The 18464-nt window shown below is 57.9% G+C and overlaps 2 protein-coding genes across 3 annotated transcripts; one reads left to right on the forward strand and one right to left on the reverse strand.

Moving 5' to 3' along the window:
- Positions 1-159: 159 nt before the first annotated feature.
- LOC119098154 (kelch domain-containing protein 4) lies at positions 160-8492 on the forward strand. The gene is made up of 10 exons (XM_037221083.1): positions 160-314; positions 687-836; positions 1188-1358; positions 2151-2386; positions 3295-3461; positions 4056-4320; positions 5672-5697; positions 6422-6514; positions 6780-7058; positions 8056-8492. Exons 2-10 carry the CDS (start codon positions 726-728, stop codon positions 8241-8243), a joined length of 1536 nt encoding a protein of 511 aa, XP_037076978.1. The 5' UTR covers positions 160-314; positions 687-725; the 3' UTR covers positions 8244-8492.
- On the reverse strand, positions 8420-18350 carry LOC119099251 (armadillo repeat-containing protein 4). Of its 2 annotated transcripts, none has more exons than XM_037222375.1 (12): positions 18209-18350; positions 17289-17519; positions 16430-16576; positions 15133-15342; positions 14805-14936; positions 14230-14346; positions 13624-13734; positions 12509-12667; positions 11424-11543; positions 10133-10309; positions 9600-9788; positions 8420-9104 (listed from the first exon to the last, which is right to left on the reverse strand). In XM_037222375.1, the coding sequence occupies exons 2-12, from the start codon at positions 17463-17465 to the stop codon at positions 8706-8708; spliced, it is 1938 nt and encodes a 645-aa protein (XP_037078270.1). In that variant the 5' UTR covers positions 17466-17519; positions 18209-18350; the 3' UTR covers positions 8420-8705. The 2 variants fall into 2 exon arrangements, with proteins under 2 accessions (XP_037078270.1, XP_037078269.1); XM_037222374.1 differs by having other exon boundaries at positions 12509-12733.
- Positions 18351-18464: the final 114 nt, after the last annotated feature.

The following is an 18464-nucleotide window of genomic DNA, read 5'->3' on the forward strand; positions in this document are numbered from 1 at the left end:
TTTTTTAGAAATATAATGTACTCAAATAGATGTTTAATCGTAAATGCATAATCACTTTGTGCCACGCGTTGACATCTGTGTGGTAAGATTCTCTACTATTTCTACCAGCATGTGAATCGGTTTTCAAGGCCAAGGATCGCGAGGCTTTTAATTCGACAAACACGTGGTGTGTGCCCGTAGTGGGATATCTGGGTGTTCGGGTGGGGTTTAGTTTGTTAGGCTTGGATGAGTGGGTTTGATCATCGTATGGGGCCGGTGCAGTAGTTGGCGTTTTCATTAATCCTCCGTATTTCAGCCGTTTTTAAGAACGACTGGTGAGTTACTGCGCACATTTTTGGATTGATCAATTCCCTGGTTTCGTTGTGAGAACACCCAGCAACGCCGGTATGGGGTGTGGGAATGGAGCGTCGGAACAAGTTTGTGTAGCGGAGATGCCCAGATGTAATGCATCTTCGTGATTGATGAATATGCCAGGTTGTTTAAAAAAACAAACTTGTGCTAACACTGAAGCCTAGGAATGCCTGATGTGGTCATTGTGGCTGTTATACACACACAGTCTCTAAGGCTATATGACATCATCTGGCTCTCCTCCAGCAGATTTTATGTTTTCTTTGATTGCATTCCACTTTCTCCTTGCCATGTACTGTATGTGGGCCATGTGAATGTTCTGTTGAATGGTTTTTCAGGATAACTGCATTCTTGGCAAAGAAAACAAGTTGGTCAAAATGGGGAAAAAAGATAAGAAAAAGAAGGGCCAGGGCATAGAAAAAACTGCAGCAAAAACTGAAAAGAATTTGTCCAAGAAATTAAAGAAGCAGCTAACCAAGAAAGGAGAAGTATGCAACATGTCATTACTATGTTCTGTCAGATTATGAGTCTAGTATCTTTTTTGAAGATCATAACAACATTATTTTTTAACTCAGAAATGTTGTGCATACTCACTCTTACTTGGGCAAATGTTGATAAAAAGTATGTTATTGTCAGTTTGTGCTAATGTGACTATGGCATAGCAACTAGGCCTGCCAGTGCATGTCAGCTAATCTAAAACTCCTGGGTAGGTTTACTGCCATTGTTCAGTAGCTAGTGAATTCTCTACCATTCAGACTTGCAAGCCACCTTGGTCTACTTGGTAAGTCATCTTTTGCAAAGGTTTATGGTTATGTGAAATCCAACATTTTCTTCTCCAGGAAAGTGTGGAGCTGATGATTGGCCGTTTGGTGGCTGAGGAAGAGCTGAAGAAAGAGATTGTAGAAAAGGTTTCACCACCACCACCAGCCAGAAGCAGTTTTACCATGTGTGCCCATCCTGAAAGGGATGAGATTCTGCTGTATGGTGGTGAATATTTCAATGGCAAAAATGTGAGAAAGTTTTTAAATAAGCTGTGTGAATGTGACTTATTTTGCTCATAATAACTGATAATTAATATACCAGAATATACTGGCCAATTGATGATATCAAGCAGTCCTTGATATGCAGGGGTTTAGTGTCCTATCCACTTACAAGGCTGGCTGTACCTCACCCTTCACTCCCACCCCCATCTCTGCCTCTACCTCCATCCCCAAATTGGTCTTCAGCTATCCCAACTTTGAGAAAAAGTGCACTAAATCTTAAAAATAGCCCATTTGTTATTAATTCTGAGGTAAGGTTGAGTCATTTTTTACTGTTCAGTTTCTCAACTCATTTTGTGAACCTATGCATATGTCAGGATGTTTTTTTTTAGAATGTTTTGTATTTATGTGCTTCAAACAGCACTCATCATCATTTACACACTTTTGTTATAACACTACATCATTTCTTCCTCAAGAAGAGGTGACTGAGGTGTTTGTTACACATTTCATGTGAGTGAATCCTGTTGGATTGCATTGTTATTGAGGTGTGCATCCATAATCTTGTCGCTCTCCACTATGTTGTGTACTATCAGCCTCTATGATCACTGGACTGGGGCACCAGTACCTGGTGCGGTGGTTAAGCAGCATGACTGAAAATGTAGGCAGGTGTTTGATCCTCTGTGGTGCCTGTCCCTCCTACCATGGTGAGAGGCAGGAGATGCTATTAGTCCTCATTAGCTGAATGCATCATAAAGCCCCAATGACAATGACAACTGACACTGCAGAGTGACCTGTACCAGCTTGCGGCTGCTCGTCCGGCAGACGACGGTGTTCGGCGATCTGTACCAGTACCGGTGCCGGGCGGCGGAGTGGCGCCTGCTGCAGTACCCGCGCGGCCCGCCGCCGCGCTGCGCGCACGCGGCCGTGGCGGCGCCGCTCGGCGGGGGCCAGCTCTGGCTGTTCGGCGGCGAGTTCTCCAGTCCCAGCGGCGAGCAGTTCCACCACTACCGCGACCTCTGGTGCCTGCACACCAGCGCACGGCGCTGGGAGAAGATCAGGTGGATGGCACACGCTGGCAGCCACGCGCTGAACCAGTCACCACTCCACCATCAACATTCCCGGAGCCATCACTGTCCATCCTAATAGCTCTGTTGGTTAGAGCGCATGCCTTCTCATTCACCTGCCCGTGGTGGGGCAGGTTTGAGAAGGTTCATGCGCTCGCTTTTTGCCCTTGACTGGGATAACCTACGGTTGATGGCAGCAGCCGCGAGCTGGTATAGGTAGCAAGGACCGTACCGGGCATTCCAGGACGTTAAAACTTCGCCACCGAATTCTGCTTTTCACCCGTAATTTCACGGTCAGGGTGGGCAAGGCCTCACGCAACAAACACTGCACCGGGCGTGCAGTGCTCCCAAGCTCCATGCGATGAATAGGTTGGGACTAAACCTTTTTGAACAGTGATTGGGGTAGATGGTAAGTCCAGCACATTGCGAAAATTATTGTCCGTGCGTAGACCTTGCGACGTGGAGGGTTCGGGAATTGTCTAATTACATTGTATTTTACTCCGCTTGTTTCTGGCAGAAATCGATTCTGATATCCGTAGCATTAACCTGCATTATTCGGTGATCAGAATGCCGGACTAATTGTGTGGTGCAGTCATTGTTCGTGTCATAGCACATGAGCCGCGCTAATGAGCACAGCAGGTCGATATGTCGTAAAATGGAAAGACTAAGTCAGTTTGCTGCGCGGCAAAATATCGAGTCAAAATAGCGAAGCATGGCGCCTCGACGATAACGTTCAGCCCCTTTACGTCGTTTAAACAGTCCTATGCGGATTTCAGCTGGGCGCACCGAAGCACAGCGCCACACTGAGCGTCGACCTCACGCCCTCACGGTCGTTAGCCAAGCGTGCCATCCCCGCGCCCCATGTGCCTGAACGGTGCTGACCGGACCGCTCGACTTTCCAGCGCGGCGGGCGGCCCGTCCGCTCGCAGCGGCCACAGGATGGTCTACTACCAGAAGCAGCTGATCGTGTTCGGCGGGTTCCACGACAACCTGCAGAGCTTCCAGTACTTCAACGATCTGCACGCGTTCGATATCGACAGGCGCGAGTGGCGCAAATTGGAGGTGTCCGGTGAGAGGACGGGAGCGGGAGGGGTGCAAACTGGAGGTGACTGGTGAGAGGACGGGAGTGGGAGGGGTGTATACTGAGGGTATCCGGTGATAGGACGGGTTAGGGAGCAGTGCAAATTGGATCTCTCGTTGTTGTACGTGGCTCAGACAAAATTGCCTGCTAAAAGTGCCTCGGACACGCCGGTACCCGACTTGTTTGTGCCGATTCGTTCGCCCCTCACGCTGATGCTAGTTGTGCCAGTCTTTTGGTAGTGTCAACGCTTCTCCACGGTGCCGCGCCCTCCCCCTTCCTCCCCCCCCCCCCCTCGGTGTCGTGCCCTCTGCCCCGGTGCCGTGCGTTCCACTCCGGTACCATCCCCTCCGCCCCGTTACCGTGCCCTCCGATCCGGTACCATCCCCTCCGCCCCGGTACCGTGCCCTGCGCTCCGGTACCATCCCCTCCGCTCCGGTGCCATCCTCTCTGGCCCGGTACCGTGCTCTCCGCTTCGGTACCATCCCCTCCGCCCCGGCGCCATCCCCTCCGCCCCGTTGCCGTCCCCTCCGCCCCGGCGATGCCGCCTCTGGCTGCCTGCTCACCGCACACCGTGCCCGCCAGGTCAGGGCCCGTCGGCCCGCTCGAGCGTGGCCATGCTGGCGCTGGCCGACGGCCGCGTGCTCGTCTACGGCGGCTACTGCAAGGAGAAGGTGAAGAAGAACGTGGAGAAGGGCACCACGTTCAGCGACATGTACCTGCTGACACCGGACAGTGAGTACCGGCCGGTGGGAGGTGCCCGGTTCGCGGTCACCACTGCCAGCTGCACCCGGAAGCCGAGAGGCGGGCGGCCGCGTGGGCGAGCCTGGGAGGACTTGTGGTGCCGTCCGTGAGACATCTGATGCTATGGGGATGCCATGTGAGCGTTGGAAAGAATATGACCGTCGTAAGGCGAAAAGGCCTGTGTGCCATTTCGTTAAAAACGCTTTTTGAGTTTGGACGGCAGAATGGGGGTTGCTTTTGTAGGATAACTTTTTTAGACGTCCATGTGCACTCTGATGGTCGTTAAGACGGGTCAGCTGATTACCGTTGGTGTTCGTGAACATATTTCTGCAACCGCTCTGTTGATGCGTGGCTAAAAACGCTAACCCTCAGCCGTTTAACGCAGTGCGCACAAGTAAACAACTTGCTGCATTGGTGCTGACAGCCCTGGGTTTGTGCTATCATCCTATACCACGAACATAGCATAGTGTGAATAGTTTTGTTGTCGGGGTGTGCGTGTGTTTCAAAGCGTAACCCGATTCTGACCCAGGTGTATGAACCGGGTCACTGTGGCTTGTTCTGTTTCGGACCCTCCTTTGCGTCAGGCACTGTTGGCCGCTCCAGAACCCGCCGCGAGTCCGACAGTCGCCTGCGTGACACATGCGTGACGCCCCGGACCCCCGCCCTCCTCGGGAGCTGGACAGCTGGCTCCGTGACACACGCGTGACGCCCCGGACCCCCGCCCTCCTCGTGAGCTGACAAGCTGGCTCCGTTGACACACGCGTGACCGCCCCCGGACCCACGCCCTCCTCGGGGAGCTGGAACAGTTGGCTCCGTGACACCCGCGTGACCGCCCCGGACCCCCGCCCTCCTTCAGTGAAGCTGGACAGCTGGCTCCGTGACATCACGCGTGACCGCCCAGACCCCCGCCCTCCTCGTGAGCTGGACAGTGGCTCCGGACACACGCCTGACGCCACCGGACCCCCGCCCTCCTCGTGAGCTGGACATGTTGGCTACGTGACACACGCGTGACGCCCCGGACACCCGCTCCCCCTCGGGGAGCTGGACAGGCTAGCTCCGCTGACACACGCGTGACGCCCTGACCCCCGCCCTCCTCGGGAGCTGGACAGATGGCTTCCTGTGACCACAGCGTGACGCCCCGGACCCCCGCCCTCCTCGGGAGCTGACAGCTGGCTACCGTGACACCACGCGTGACGCCCCGGACCCCCCGCCCTCCTCGGGAGCTGGACAGCTTTTGTGGCTCCGTTGACACACGCGTTACGCCCCGGGCCCAGCCTGGGACCCCCAACCCACCGGAGCTGTATAGTTCAGCCCGGCCTAACCGACGCCCGGCCGACTCGGCTCGCTTCAGAGACACGACCTGCGCCCCTGACGCGCTGGCGCTGGAGCCAGGTGAAGCAGAGCGGCGCGCGGCCATCCGCCACCGCAGGCGGCATGAGCGGCTGCCTCGTGCGCAGGGCGACAGCGTGTCTCTTCTTCGGAGGTGAGGGCGGCCTGACCTGATGCGATTGCGGCCCGTACGCTCCCCGGCCTTGTCTCCTGCACTGTGCTTGTGTCGTGCCGTGACGTGTTTTGCTGTGCTGTGCTGCGTCGTGCCGTACTGTGTTATGTCGTGCTGTGTGCGCTTTGTTGTGCTGTGCTGTGTTATGTTGTGCTGTGCGGTATTGTGTTGTGCCAGCTGTGGTGTGCAGTGTCTCGTGCTGTGTTGTGCCGTGCTATAACATGCCGCGTTTTGTCATGCCGCGCTATGCCATACCGTACTTTGTTATGCCATGCCGTGCTATGCCGTGCTGCACTGTGCCATGCCTCCTATCACATCGTGGTCCTTCTGTTCGCACCGCTATTCCTCCGGAGATGACGTCTCGCTGATTTGCCCCCCCCCCCCCCCGTCCCGTCCCCTCGCTGCCAGTTCTGTTCGGTTCCGTCGCGTGAGCGGACGGGAGCCAGCTCTGAACAGCAGGCAGCTGGGGCGGCGGAGCCGGGCCGGTGTGGAGGCAGGCTGCAGCCCCGCCAATGAGGCTGCAGCCCGGCTGTGTGGTGGGAACGATGGACGGTCGATGGCAAGTCGTTTTCTTCGAACTATTTTAAAATGTTTTTCATGTCTTGGGCGCCATGTCTGAAGCACCGAATGCGTCGTCACGTGGCAGCTGGGTGTCGCTCGGGTATGTTTGGGATCGCTGATGGGTGACATACATGTCTTCCCGCAGGCGTCACAGACGAAGAGAGTGACGACAAACTCAAGGGTACCTTCTTCAACGACATGTACATGCTCGACGCCGGCAAGGGCGTCTGGCACACAGGTGAGCTGGATGAGGCGCCTCGTGGGATCCAGGGGGCGCTAGCTCTGATCCAATCCGCGTACAGCATGTGTCGGAATCGACAGGCTGTGGCCCGATCTTGCCGCGGCATGCGCTGGCATCCAGCTGGCACCGACGCTCATCCGATGTTTTCACGGCGCGTGCTTGGATGTGCAGTGCGCCGGCTCGGAGCTGGTGCTGGCGCCGTACGAGCTGACCTGACTCGCTGCTCAGAGCTCGCCACCTGACGCTCATCCGTCTCCGTCAGTGACCCTCTCTGGCCGGCGGGACCCCGCCCGGCGGCGGCGCCGTCGCCGCGCGGCAGACGACCCGGCCCCCGAGCCGGCGGCAGCGGCGGCATCGGGCAGCGGTGACCCCGCCGAGCAGCTGGAAGCGATGTCGATCGAGGAGGAGGCGGCGGCGGTGGCGGCGCCGTCGCCGCGCGCCCGGGCCGGCCTGGCGGCTCGCGCCGGCCAGCTGTTCCTGTACGGCGGCCAGCTGGAGCGGGGTAGTGTAGAGGTCACGCTCAGCGACTTTTACCAGCTCGGTGAGTGGCAGGGGAGCGGCGCCAACGTGCCCAGGAGGGCGCCACCCGAGTCGTGTCACCTTGGGTGCTTTGTGTCTGGGTGAATTCGTGTCGCCTGCGGTGCTTTGGGTCTGGGCGAATTCGTGACGCCTTCGGTGTTCCAGATCTGGGCGAATCCGTGTCGCCCTCGGTGCTCTGGGTCTGGGCGAATTCATGTCACCATCGGTGCTCGCTCTGGGTCTGGGCGAGGTTGCGCACTTCGAGGCGCCGAGCTCACGAGACGTACGTCGGTCGCTGTCAGGCTGTTGTTCGCTAAGGAGAATGCTCAGAGATGTCTCAAAAATACTGGTTCTTCCTGCGGTGTGCCTGAAAAAGAAGGGGCCCGGTTCATCCGTAGGGAAGGGCCGCCCGCCTTGGGTACCGCTCAGGAGCTTAACTTTTCGGCAGGCGCTTCGTTTTTTATGAATTTCGAGAAGTCTGTTGGCCACGCCCTGCTTCAGCTAGACGTAATCAGCACTCCAGATGGAGGTGGCACGATGCTGAAACCCATTAATATTTGACGGTGTCTGAGGCGAATCGCCTGCTCCTGCTAAACCGCGCCCTGGTTTAAGGGGCGTGATCGTTTGACGGCACCGTCCGGCGGTCCTGGCGGGCTTGGTTCGCCGCGCACTGTCGTAGATGGAGATAGTGCAGGAGCACTGAGCTGAGCTGGCTTTCGATGGTATATGGTGTCCAGGGTGTAACCGCTCTGAGGGGGAGGGGGCTTGGCAGAAGATTTCCTCAAAGTTTTCCAAAATGAGGTTTCGCCCCTCCAATAATATTCTGCCCGTAGAATGCACGCTTTTCACGTTTTCCCATTGCACATGTCCTTTTCAGATCATATTGCCCCCAGATTTCAGTGTGACTCCTGCAATCCTAAGGCGTCCCCCCCCCCCCCCGCCGCCACTTCAGAGACGTGGTTACGTCTATGGATGGTGTGTTCCAACTCGCTCAGAGCCGGTCGTTTCTCTACCCGCAGACACGTCAAAGATGGACGAGTGGAAGACGCTGGTGGAGCAGCCCAAGGACGTGGATTGGCAGGGCTCGGACGACGAAAGCATGGACGGTAGCGACGACGATGAGGAGGATGACGATGAAGACGACGATGACGACGATGATGACGAAGAAGATGAAGACGACAGCGACATGGAGGATGAAGATTTGTGACATTTTTGAGATAGTTTATGCCTTTTGAGGTCGAGAACTCGATTGTCGTGTGGGTTGAGTTAGTGGCAAGATCTTTTTGGAGCGGGTTAGGACTTGTTGCGAACCGCTTCTTACACGTTTACCACATTTCCACGTCTGCTGCGTCAGCCTCGCTGTGGACTTGGTTCGCCAAAGCAGAGATCATGACGTATGTATTGAACATGCTCGTTGCCGTCTGGACAGTGCGTCCAACAAGCTACATGATTTCAACCAGTCTTTAATTTCCCCACTGACCCCGATTGCATTTCTAGACGAGACACAGAACGATGACTAGACATTACCCCGATCGTAGTTTCAGGCGAAATACAAAACGATGACTAGATATTACCGACGATCACGCGTCAAATCAAAATAACCACGGGCGCCTGATTTGTACCACCCCGTCACGGCCCACGCCCCAGACTCCCCTCCTCCCGTCGACTTCTACTGGGCGGTCTGCTCCGCCGCCGGCGCCGTGCTCTCCTCCTGGCGCTCCTTGGCCAGCCGGTTGTCCACCTCCTGGTTGTGTATGGCCGAGGCGAGCAGGCGTATGTTGCGCAGACAGCCGGCGGCGTGCTCCTGCAGCTGCTCGTCGGCCGAGCCGCACATGGCCAGCAGCGGGCTCACCGCCTGGTTCTCGTGCAGCGTGATGCAGTTGCGCGGCTCCTTGCTTAGCTGGAAGAGCGCCAGCGCCGACGGTCGGTGCACCTGCGCGTCCTTGCTGGCCAGGTAGCGCACCAGCGGCGCCACGGCCTTCTGCTTGCCGAACTGCAGCCGGTTCTGGCCCCACTGGCAGCAGCAGGCGATCGCCTTGGCCAGGTACTGGCGCACCCGGTCGTTGTCCTGAGGAGTGGAGGGGAGGGGGGGGGGGGGGGGGGGGGTCAGCGAACGCAATGGTCAGTTTGGCCGCGGGCATGAACGTGGACATTGATACAATCAGCGGTAGCCAACTGCGCGGTGTTACCGGCATCGAGAGCCGTTGTTTTTGTTGTGCTGACAATAAAGAGCAGAATAGTGAACCGGTGCTGAAACTTGCCTGCCACTGACACGAACCAGATCTGTTGTCTGTACCAACAGCATTCGATCAGTGGCACGAATACTCGTTGGCAAGTCGGCACTTCGCACGATTCACTCATTCGCGAAACTAAACTAAAAATTGTAACTGAGCGGCATGGAGCAGTGACGCGGTCAGCGTGTCGGTGCCCGCCGTTCCCCGGAGTGCAGAGCCTGGACCACTGCCTGGACCCGAGTAATGGTGCGGTAAGGCCAGTCTTTTGGGCCGGCGCTGAACAGCGACGCCCGCCGAGGGTGCCGGGACCGTGGAGCGCCGGTACCCACTGTGTGCGCCAGTGTTGAGAGCTGCGGCACGACGCCGTGGTCGGTGATGACGGCCAGGTTCTCCTCGTCGCGAGCGATCTCCGAGATGGCGTTACAGACGGACGCGAGCACCTCGGGGTCGGGCGAGCGGAGCAGGCCCACGATCAGCTCCAGCCCGCCCACGAACGAGCGCACCATCTCGCCAGCGTCCTGGAGGGTGGCCGAGAGGTCAGCGTCCGACTTGTAACCGAGGGATCTTTCGTTCCATTCCCGCCACGGGAAACTCTGACCGCTTTCGCGTGCAGCAGCGTGTGGTTACATCACAGGCCTTCAGTGACGTACGCGACGGACGAGCTTGAACGCTGGAGCGCAGACACGAGCGCAGCAGGACGAGATCAGGTGACGGCGGGCCACGCTGTACCGATCGCGGCCGGACGGACCACCGCCGCCTATCACGGACCACACCCCGCGTCTCAGCGTCACGACGGAGGGCCTCAGCCGCGCCGCCCGCACATGGCAGTCCGGCCGACGCACCCCGCGCCGCGCGCACTCACCGTGGCGTTCTGGATGCAGGGACAGATTGCCCAGGCGGAGGCCGCCTGCACCTTGTAGCTCGGGTTCTTCAGAAGCGACCACAGCAGCCGCACGCCGTCCAGGGCGTCGATCGTGGCCATGCTCTCGGCGTCCACGGCGCAGGCGCCGATGGCGTGCGCCACGTTCACCAGCAGGGCCTGCCGCCGCGCCGGGCTCGGCAAGAGTTAGGGGAACGCGTGCCAGTTGCCGCGGGCGGGGTAGCTTTTGCAGTCCTCTGGTGGAAGTGAACTCGGAAGACCTGGTGAGATCTAGCGCATTTTCGACATTAATGATGAGTAAGAACGCCAGCTTTTAGCGATTAACGATACCGCGCCCTAGCGTCACTTGTTTAGACGAGACCGTCGAATGATACCAGCCCGCACCACCAAAATAATGAAACTCGCCCACTGCCCACTCAGACAGGTACAACATGTCGCTGCCACTGACACCCCACCCCAATTAACTAGGGCATATATAGAGTATACACACCAATGTACATACCTGCATCGTGACCACTAGCTCACAGAAGCACGCTACTCTGTGCAAGTCTAGGCCTAGCATTACCGTGTTGGTCTCACTGAGCAGGTGCACCAGCGGCCTGATGCCCGAGTCCCAGCCTAGCTTCACCGTGCTGGTCTCACTGAGCAGGTGCACCAACGGCCTGATGCCCGGGCCCAGACCTAGCCTCACCGTGTTGGTCTCACTGAGCAGGTGCACCAGGCTGATCCCGGCCTGACCCGGTTGGTCACGAGTCCCAGCGCCGACGCTTAGCACCGTGTCTTGGTCTCATGAGCCCAGGTAGCCATCGCAGTAGGCCAACGCACGCAAATTTAGGCCTAGCCTCACTGTGTTGGTCTTGTGAGCAGGTGCACCAGCGGCCTGATGTCCGGGCCCAGGCCTAGCCTCACCGTGTGGTCTCAGTAAGCAGGTGCACCAGCGGCCCGACGCCCAAATTTAGGCCTAGCCTCACCGTGTTCGGTCCATCAGGGCACCAGCCCTGAGCCGGGAGGCTAGCCTCACCGTGTCGGTCTCAGTAAGCAGGTGCACCAGCGGCCCGACGCCCAAATTTAGGCCTAGCCTCACCGTGTTGGTCGCACTGAGCAGGTGCACCAGCGGCCTGATGCCCGGGCCCAGGCCTAGCCTCACCGTGTTGGTCTCGGTGAGCAGGTGTACCAGCGGCCTGATGCCCGGGCCCAGGCCTAGCCTCACCGTGTTGGTCTCACTGAGCAGGTGCACCAGCGGTCTGACGCCCGAACTTAGGCCTAGCCTCACCGTGTTGGTCTCGGTGAGCAGGTGCACCAGCGGCCTGATGCCCGAGGCGTTCTTGATGTTGGTACGGACATCCTCCATCTGAGCGCAGGCGCCGAGCGCGCCGGCCGTGTTCACCAGAATCTGCGGCGGCCGGCGGCCAGTGATCGAACGGCGTTGGCGTGCTGAACACCGTGTTGGCATCACGGCGTGTTCGGCGGGCGGACAGACTGGCGTCGCGCGGGCGGGCCAGGTCGAGCTGCGGGCGCTGATCCAGTGAAATCGAGCGGGGCTCGGTAACCGGTGTGAAATGCAAGTTACAACCCGCGATAGTCTCACAGAAGGTCGAGCTGCGGGCGCTGATCCAGTGAAATCGGACGGGGGCTCGGTAACCGGTGTGAAGTGCAAGGTACAACCCGCGATAGTCTCACAGAAGGTCGAGCTGCGGGCGCTGATCCAGTGAAATCAGGCGGGGGCTCGGTAACCGGTGTGAAGTGCAAGGTACAACCCGCGATAGTCTCACAGAAGGTCGAGCTGCGGGCGCTGATCCAGTGGAATCAAGCGGGGCTCGGTAACCGGTGCAAGTGCAAGGTACAACCCGCGATAGTCTCACAGAAGGTCGAGCTGCGGACGTTGATCCAGTGGAATCGAGCGGGGGCTCGGTAACCGGTGTGAAGTGCAAGGTAAACCTGCGATAGTCTCACAGAAGGTCGAGCTGCGGGCGCTGATCCAGTGAAATCAGGCGGGGGCTCGGTAACCGGTGTGAAGTGCAAGGTACAACCCGCGATAGTCTCACAGAATGCGGTGAACACACTGAACACCAGTTTCATGCACAACCAACGCGCTGAAATCGCTGACTAAACCGACCTCCGCACGCCAGGGGGAGGGAGGTCATCCTGTCCGACTTGGAACGAAGGGACAAACCCTGCTCTTTGTACCCCGATCAGTAGACTGGGAGCTTCCATGCATGGCCGTGGCAGGAGGCCTACGTTCTCCTCGACGGATACCGACAGCTGTTCCCACGCATGACACATCCCCACCTGCCCCCCCCCCCCCCAGCGCCTCCAGCGCCCCAGCCCCTCCCGCCACCACCGCCCCGTCCACAGGACCTGTTCGTTCTCGTTGTTGAGCAGGGGCACGAGCCTGTCGACGATGCCCAGCTCGTTGAGCTTCTTGGTATTCTTGGGGTCGATGGCGCACTTCCAGAGAGCTCCTGTGGCCGAGATGGTGATGGCCAGGTTGTCACTCGCCTCGGGCATCTGCAGCATCTGCACCAGCCGCTCCAGGCCGTTGAACTCGCGCACCATCCGGCACACGTCCGGGTCCTCCGCACACTGCCGCCATACGAGGCTGATGTTACAGCAGACGGTGGATTAACACGCCATCCGGCACACGTCCGGATCCTCCGCACACTGCCGCCATACGAGGCTGATGTTACAGCAGACGGTGGATTAACACACCATCCGGCACACGTCCGGGTCCTCCGCACACTGCCGCCATACGAGGCTGATGTTACAGCAGACGGTGGATTAACACGCCATCCGGCACACGTCCGGGTCCTCCGCACATTGCCGCCACACGAGGCTGATGTTACAGCAGACGGTGGATTAACACGCCATCCGGCACACGTCCGGATCCTCGGCACACTGCCGCCACACGAGGCTGATGTTACAGCAGACGGTGGATTAACACACCATCCGGCACACGTCCGGATCCTCGGCACACTGCCGCCACACGAGGCTGATGTTACAGCAGACGGTGGATTAACACACCATCCGGCACACGTCCGGATCCTCCGCGCACTGCCGCCACACGAGGCTGATGTTACAGCAGACGGTGGATCAACACACCATCCGGCACATGTCCGGGTCCTCCGCACACTGCCGCCATACGAGGCCGATGTTACAGCAGAGGGACAAATTAATACGCATAAGTACGCTTCACACAGCAAACCATACCGACAACACATTGGGATCAATGTGTCAGAAAGACATCAATTGTCGGATCGTTAGACATCGCATTGCATTGCAAGACATCATTGATCCGCCCTCGCTGGCGACGAGGTAATTCACCGCGAATCGTACTTGCCGTTTACGACATTCTAATCTTACTATGCTATCACCTACGCTCGATAAATCGCCCACTTTGCTCGCGCAATAAATCTAACTTCCCAAGGCCTTTGTGTATTGCGATGCCCCAGCGCCGACCGACCTGGTGGCCCCACCTGGAATATGGCGAAGGCGCCGTGGATCTGCAGCTTGATGTTGTCCTTGTGCAGGTGGTCCAGCAGGTTGCGCGTCATGCCCTCCTCCCGGATCGCCAGCCGGTAGCTCTCCTGGGGAAAGGCCGGCGGCGGTGATGGAGGCCGCCGCCGCAGAGGTGCGTGATCGCTCGGGGGACATCGCATTGAATCGCTTAGGCAATGCTGAACACAACAGCTGGCAGGCTTTTCCCTGAATGCAGATCTCCCACTGGCGTGTCTAAAGCCGTAGTTGGTGTGACATCTGCACTGAAATCTGTTTCAATGGAAATGCTTTTAACGCTGTGCCTGACCACATCTCCTGTGCTGGATCTGGAATCGGGTGCAATTTGACATGCGCCGCTCCGAATCAGAGTAGAATTCACAACCTATCAGAAAAACGCGACGGCCATTTAAACAAAGCTTACACATGCTTGTTCATGCTCGAAAGCACAGAAACCCAGACCAGACCCAGCCAACACGCGGCCGCCTCAGCATTCGCAACGCTCTGACGCCCGGCCACATCATCCCAGCAGCAGCACGTCGGCGCCCGGCCGGTCGGACCCGCCGCCTGGCGCGCGGGGAGCCCACCTCGGAGGCGCACATCTGGATGATGCCCATGACGGAGATGAGCAGCTCGGTGTGCACCGACTGCAGCAGGCGGCCCAGCAGCGTGATGCCGCCCGCCATGCGGATGCACTCCTTCACCTGACGCCAGGCGGCGGCGGTGCGACCGCAGTCAGTGGGGGGACGCGTCCTGCCCGCTGTCCACTCCGCCACGCGCTAGTTAACTGTCGGTTGAGCTGCTTTGAATGCTGCGGGACTCAACGTTGTGACCAAAAGCCGTGGGCGCTGCGTGGAATGAAATGCCTTCGAAAGGTTCGACGCCAGCCCCCCCCCCCCCCCACATACACTACACTCAGCTCGGGGGGGGGGGGAGGGAGGCGAAGTTCCCTCCCTCACAGAGACAGCTTTAGACGGGCATTGGTAAAATGACCCGGCGTTGACACGCCTATACATCCCAAAGGACAGCACCGGCCAGCCACTGTTATCTGGACGCGAACTTGCGAACGAAATGTTACGCTTCAAACGGCCACAGTCAGAGATAAAAAAACAAAGCCAAACGGCCCAACACTTCGGCCTTCTCCCACCTCCGTTGAGATTACCTTCCTCGCCTTGGCGAGGGACCAGAGGGCTAACGCGCCACCCTTGGCCACCTCCAGCTTCTCAAGCTGCTTCGGTGTCAGCGACTCCATAGGCTGGGTCAGCACCGCCTTGTCCACGTCCAGCAGGTCAACCTTCGCCAAAACACAGTGCCACTCGGTCAGCAGGTCCGACCTCTGACAGACTTGCCCCAATCAGCAGTTGGCTCTGCAGCTGCAGTACTCCAAGGCTCCGGGTCAGCCGGACGCACCCGAGCGCCTTCTCCGCCCGCCCGCCCCGGCCACGCCACGCCACGCCACGCCACGCCACGCCACGCCACCCGGTACGCACCAGTTTGGGGACGCCGCCGCTCTTGCGCACGATACGTCGCGCCCAGCGGAACTGCGCCACATTGGCGATCGTCTCGGACGCCAGCGCCTTCAGCTGGTTGGACGGGCTGGAGAAGAGGGTGACGAGCGTCTCCAGGCCGCCCAGACTGGCTATGGAGCGGCGCACCTCCGGGTGGCTCGAGATCACCTTGAGCACCTTCAGCGAGCCGATCTGTGGGAGCGCCGGGCCACTGAGGCCGGCGGCCGACGGCGCCGGAGCGGTGGCGGAGCGGCTGTGTCCGACCATCACGTCACTGCGGCGCGTTGGTCTCCCAGGGCCAGAGGACGTGTTCGACGGACGGCATCGCAGCTGGGGATGGCTGGGTGCGGGGACGACTCCACGCACTTGGCCCTACCCGCGCGATGCGATTCGGCCCAGTATTCAATAAGACGGGCGCTTTGTCATTTTTCTTTCGTATTGTGAGTAGTAAAAGGGGTTTGCTTTCTGGGAAGCGGTGAACTGATTTCACGTGAGCTTGCAAGCCAAGCTCAACATCGAGCAAATCGTCGTTTCAGACGGAATGCCATCGTGAGCTTTTTTGCGAGTGAAGAGTGGGTGTGGCCAAAGTGGGTACGCACGGCAACTTTCATAAAAAAGCAGTGCCTTCCCCTGAGCGTAGCATTCGCCCTGACTGACACGCATGACTTGGTGTAACAGCACCGCACACTGAAATCGCACAGTGCGAAATCTCTCACAGCTTTCAGGCGTCTAAGAAAACTTGACAATGAACCTTTCGATGCCTTTTGCGTAATATATGACGTCATCCGGTAAACGGCGGTCAATACCAGTGAATCGCAAGGCTTAGCCCCCGACAGAACATCAAGATTAACAGAGCACGCTCATGAGAGAGCATAAAGTGATCCCCGTTTGATGCGCACCCACATTTGCTCAACGCTTACCACTCTGCGCTCATCTCGAGCTACAGCGTGCTGACCAATTAAACATTTAGAGATACCTTGGGTGTCTGCAGCTACAAAGCAGAGTTTTCGTCACGTTCACGGAGACATAAGTAGACATATTGGCACAGAAGCTGCAGTGCAAAAATACGTGAAAAAAATAATACGTGATCAGTGGTTCGGTGAACACATTCCTCTGATTGATCGAAGTCACCTCATTACGCCCCAAACATGTTCAAGTTTCCTGTATACATTAATACGCACTGCCCTTTATGCGTAATGGTGCGAGCGCGGTGAAATGCCCCCGACCCGGCACCTCCTTCCCCCCCCCCCCCCCTCCGGGCGTCACCAGCTCACCGGACCTTACACCGGACGTCGTTGGTCTCGAGGATGTTGAGCAGCACCTCGAGGCCGCCGACGTCGCGCAGAGCCAGCTGACACACCTCCTGGTCGATCTGGTGGTCCCGCAGGGCGCAGAGCGCGATCACCGTCGCCGTCTGGTTGCCGGCCTGCGTGGCACGGGAGCGCGGTCAGCCGCGCGCCGCCGGCGACCGGCGCAGCGCAGCCGGCGACCGGCGCAGCGCAGCCGGCGACCGGCCGCAGCGCCACCGGCGACTTGCGCAGCGCAGCCGGCGACTGGCACAGTGCAGCCGGCGACCGGCGCAGCGCAGCCGGCGACCGGCGCAGCGCCGCTGGCTGGCCGCTGCCGGGGTGACGTGCGTTCAGCGGTGTCTGTTGTCGCGGCACAGGCGGGCGAACGAGGGCACGACTGGCGTGGACCTCTGCTGTCCGATGTGATCGGCGTGGGAACGGGGAGAGCGGCTGCATGAGCCACCCACATGCTGCGAAACGGCGACACCGACCTTGTATGCAGATGCATAGAAACAACGGACTTCAAGACGTGCCCCCCCCCCCCCCCCCCACATACACACACACCTCAAGCTGTTCGGAGGCCTTCATATACCATTGTCCAACTGTGCGATGGACGCACTTTGGACTTATTGCGGCCGGTCAACATGGTAACGTGATCTACCTCGCTGGTGCGGACAGGTGCAAATGTAAATGTGATCTGTGGACACGTGGCACGTGAGTGATATGACGAGTCGAAGCACATCGAGAGGCACGCCTTCTGGCTTAAAGGATGACATATGATCTAAGAATGCATTGCTTATCCAGGCAGCAAAGCAGAAACGACTACAGCTACATCATATCTGCAGGTACCTTAAGGTACTTGACGAGCTTCTGAATCTGCCAGTAGTCGGCGGGCAGGTCGACAGCTGGGTCGGTAAAGCGGTCATTGCTCTCCTCTTCCGACGACGATTCCTCGCTCGATGACGACAGGTTATCGGAAGCCGCTTTAGGGGTGACCTTGACTGTTTTTGAATCCTTACCAGTCATGATGGATATGCGTAAGAACGACTAGGCAAAGGACTAGGAGCGCATTCACCGTCCCTGAAATAGCAACATCGTTGGCGCTTTTTGCCCGACGGCTTTGATAGACCATGTTTTCTGTAACTAACGTGGGTGTAGCATTGCGTCGCTTTGAGTCATGGTGATCAGTGCCGTAGGCTTGGAGCATGGGCTTGACCGCAAACTAATTCCAGGTGGTTTCGGCTGTTTTTGGTGACCTTTGACCTGACTCAATGTTACCATGCTTTTAAGGATAAATTATCGACCAAGCGGCATCGGATGATGAAGGTTTCATGCTAATTTCTGCAATAAGTTCAGAATCGGTCCTTAGCATACCCTTCACAGGCTCTCCCATTTGGGAGAGGGGACTTCGCTCCCTTACAGTTTAAGTGGGCGAGTGAGCGAATTGCTCCCATGCCCCTCCCCCCCCCCCCCCTCCACCGTTCCCGCGTTAGTGACAATTTGGCCAGGCCTGAGCTCGGCACACGAGAGCGCGGGGCTCAACGCACCGATGTCGCACAGGCGTCCGCTGCAGTCGATATATTTTGGCACACTCGCCCACACACACGAAAAGAGCCGCATGGACTATTCAGCTTTATCTTCCGAGCCACTAATATTCCGAACTGTCGATTAATTCTACTGAATCGTTAAGTTCTTCGAAGACTCGAAATTGATGGAGAGCGGCTGACGTACGGAAATCTCGACTCCCAACACTCGATACAGCCACTCACCTGCTATAATCCTTTCTATCTCGCTATTTCAGATGGAATTCAAAACAACGGCGATATGATGACAACAAAGCACAATGGTCGAGCATTCTCGGCTTCATTGATGTCTTGTGCGTTCCGTATTTTGGTCCCGCTCATCCGCTTTCTCAAGTTTTGAAGTCATCGATCAGCTGAAGGTGCGTTGCCATGGAAACTACGAAAATGAGGCTTGGGACCGGGCGATAATTTGTTGAAATGTTTTTGTATACAATTTTCACGC

Source organism: Pollicipes pollicipes, unplaced genomic scaffold (assembly GCF_011947565.3).
Source record: "Pollicipes pollicipes isolate AB1234 unplaced genomic scaffold, Ppol_2.1 Scaffold_4740;HRSCAF=5597_pilon_pilon_pilon, whole genome shotgun sequence".
NCBI classification, from domain to species: domain Eukaryota; kingdom Metazoa; phylum Arthropoda; class Thecostraca; order Pollicipedomorpha; family Pollicipedidae; genus Pollicipes; species Pollicipes pollicipes.

Coding starts and splice junctions, on each gene's coding strand:
- LOC119098154 (XM_037221083.1), top strand. CDS start 726: ATGGGGAAAAAAGATAAGAAAAAGAAGGGCCAGGGCATAGAAAAAACT. Junction 2,387..3,294: donor CGGCGCTGGGAGAAGATCAG/GTGGATGGCACA, acceptor TCGACTTTCCAG/CGCGGCGGGCGGCCCGTCCG. Junction 7,059..8,055: donor CAGCGACTTTTACCAGCTCG/GTGAGTGGCAGG, acceptor CTCTACCCGCAG/ACACGTCAAAGATGGACGAG.
- LOC119099251 (XM_037222374.1), bottom strand. CDS start 17,465: ATGACTGGTAAGGATTCAAAAACAGTCAAGGTCACCCCTAAAGCGGCT. Junction 11,544..12,508: donor TCAACAACGAGAACGAACAG/GTCCTGTGGACG, acceptor CGGCCGCCGCAG/ATTCTGGTGAACACGGCCGG. Junction 10,310..11,423: donor TGCTCACCGAGACCAACACG/GTGAGGCTAGGC, acceptor GCGCGGCGGCAG/GCCCTGCTGGTGAACGTGGC.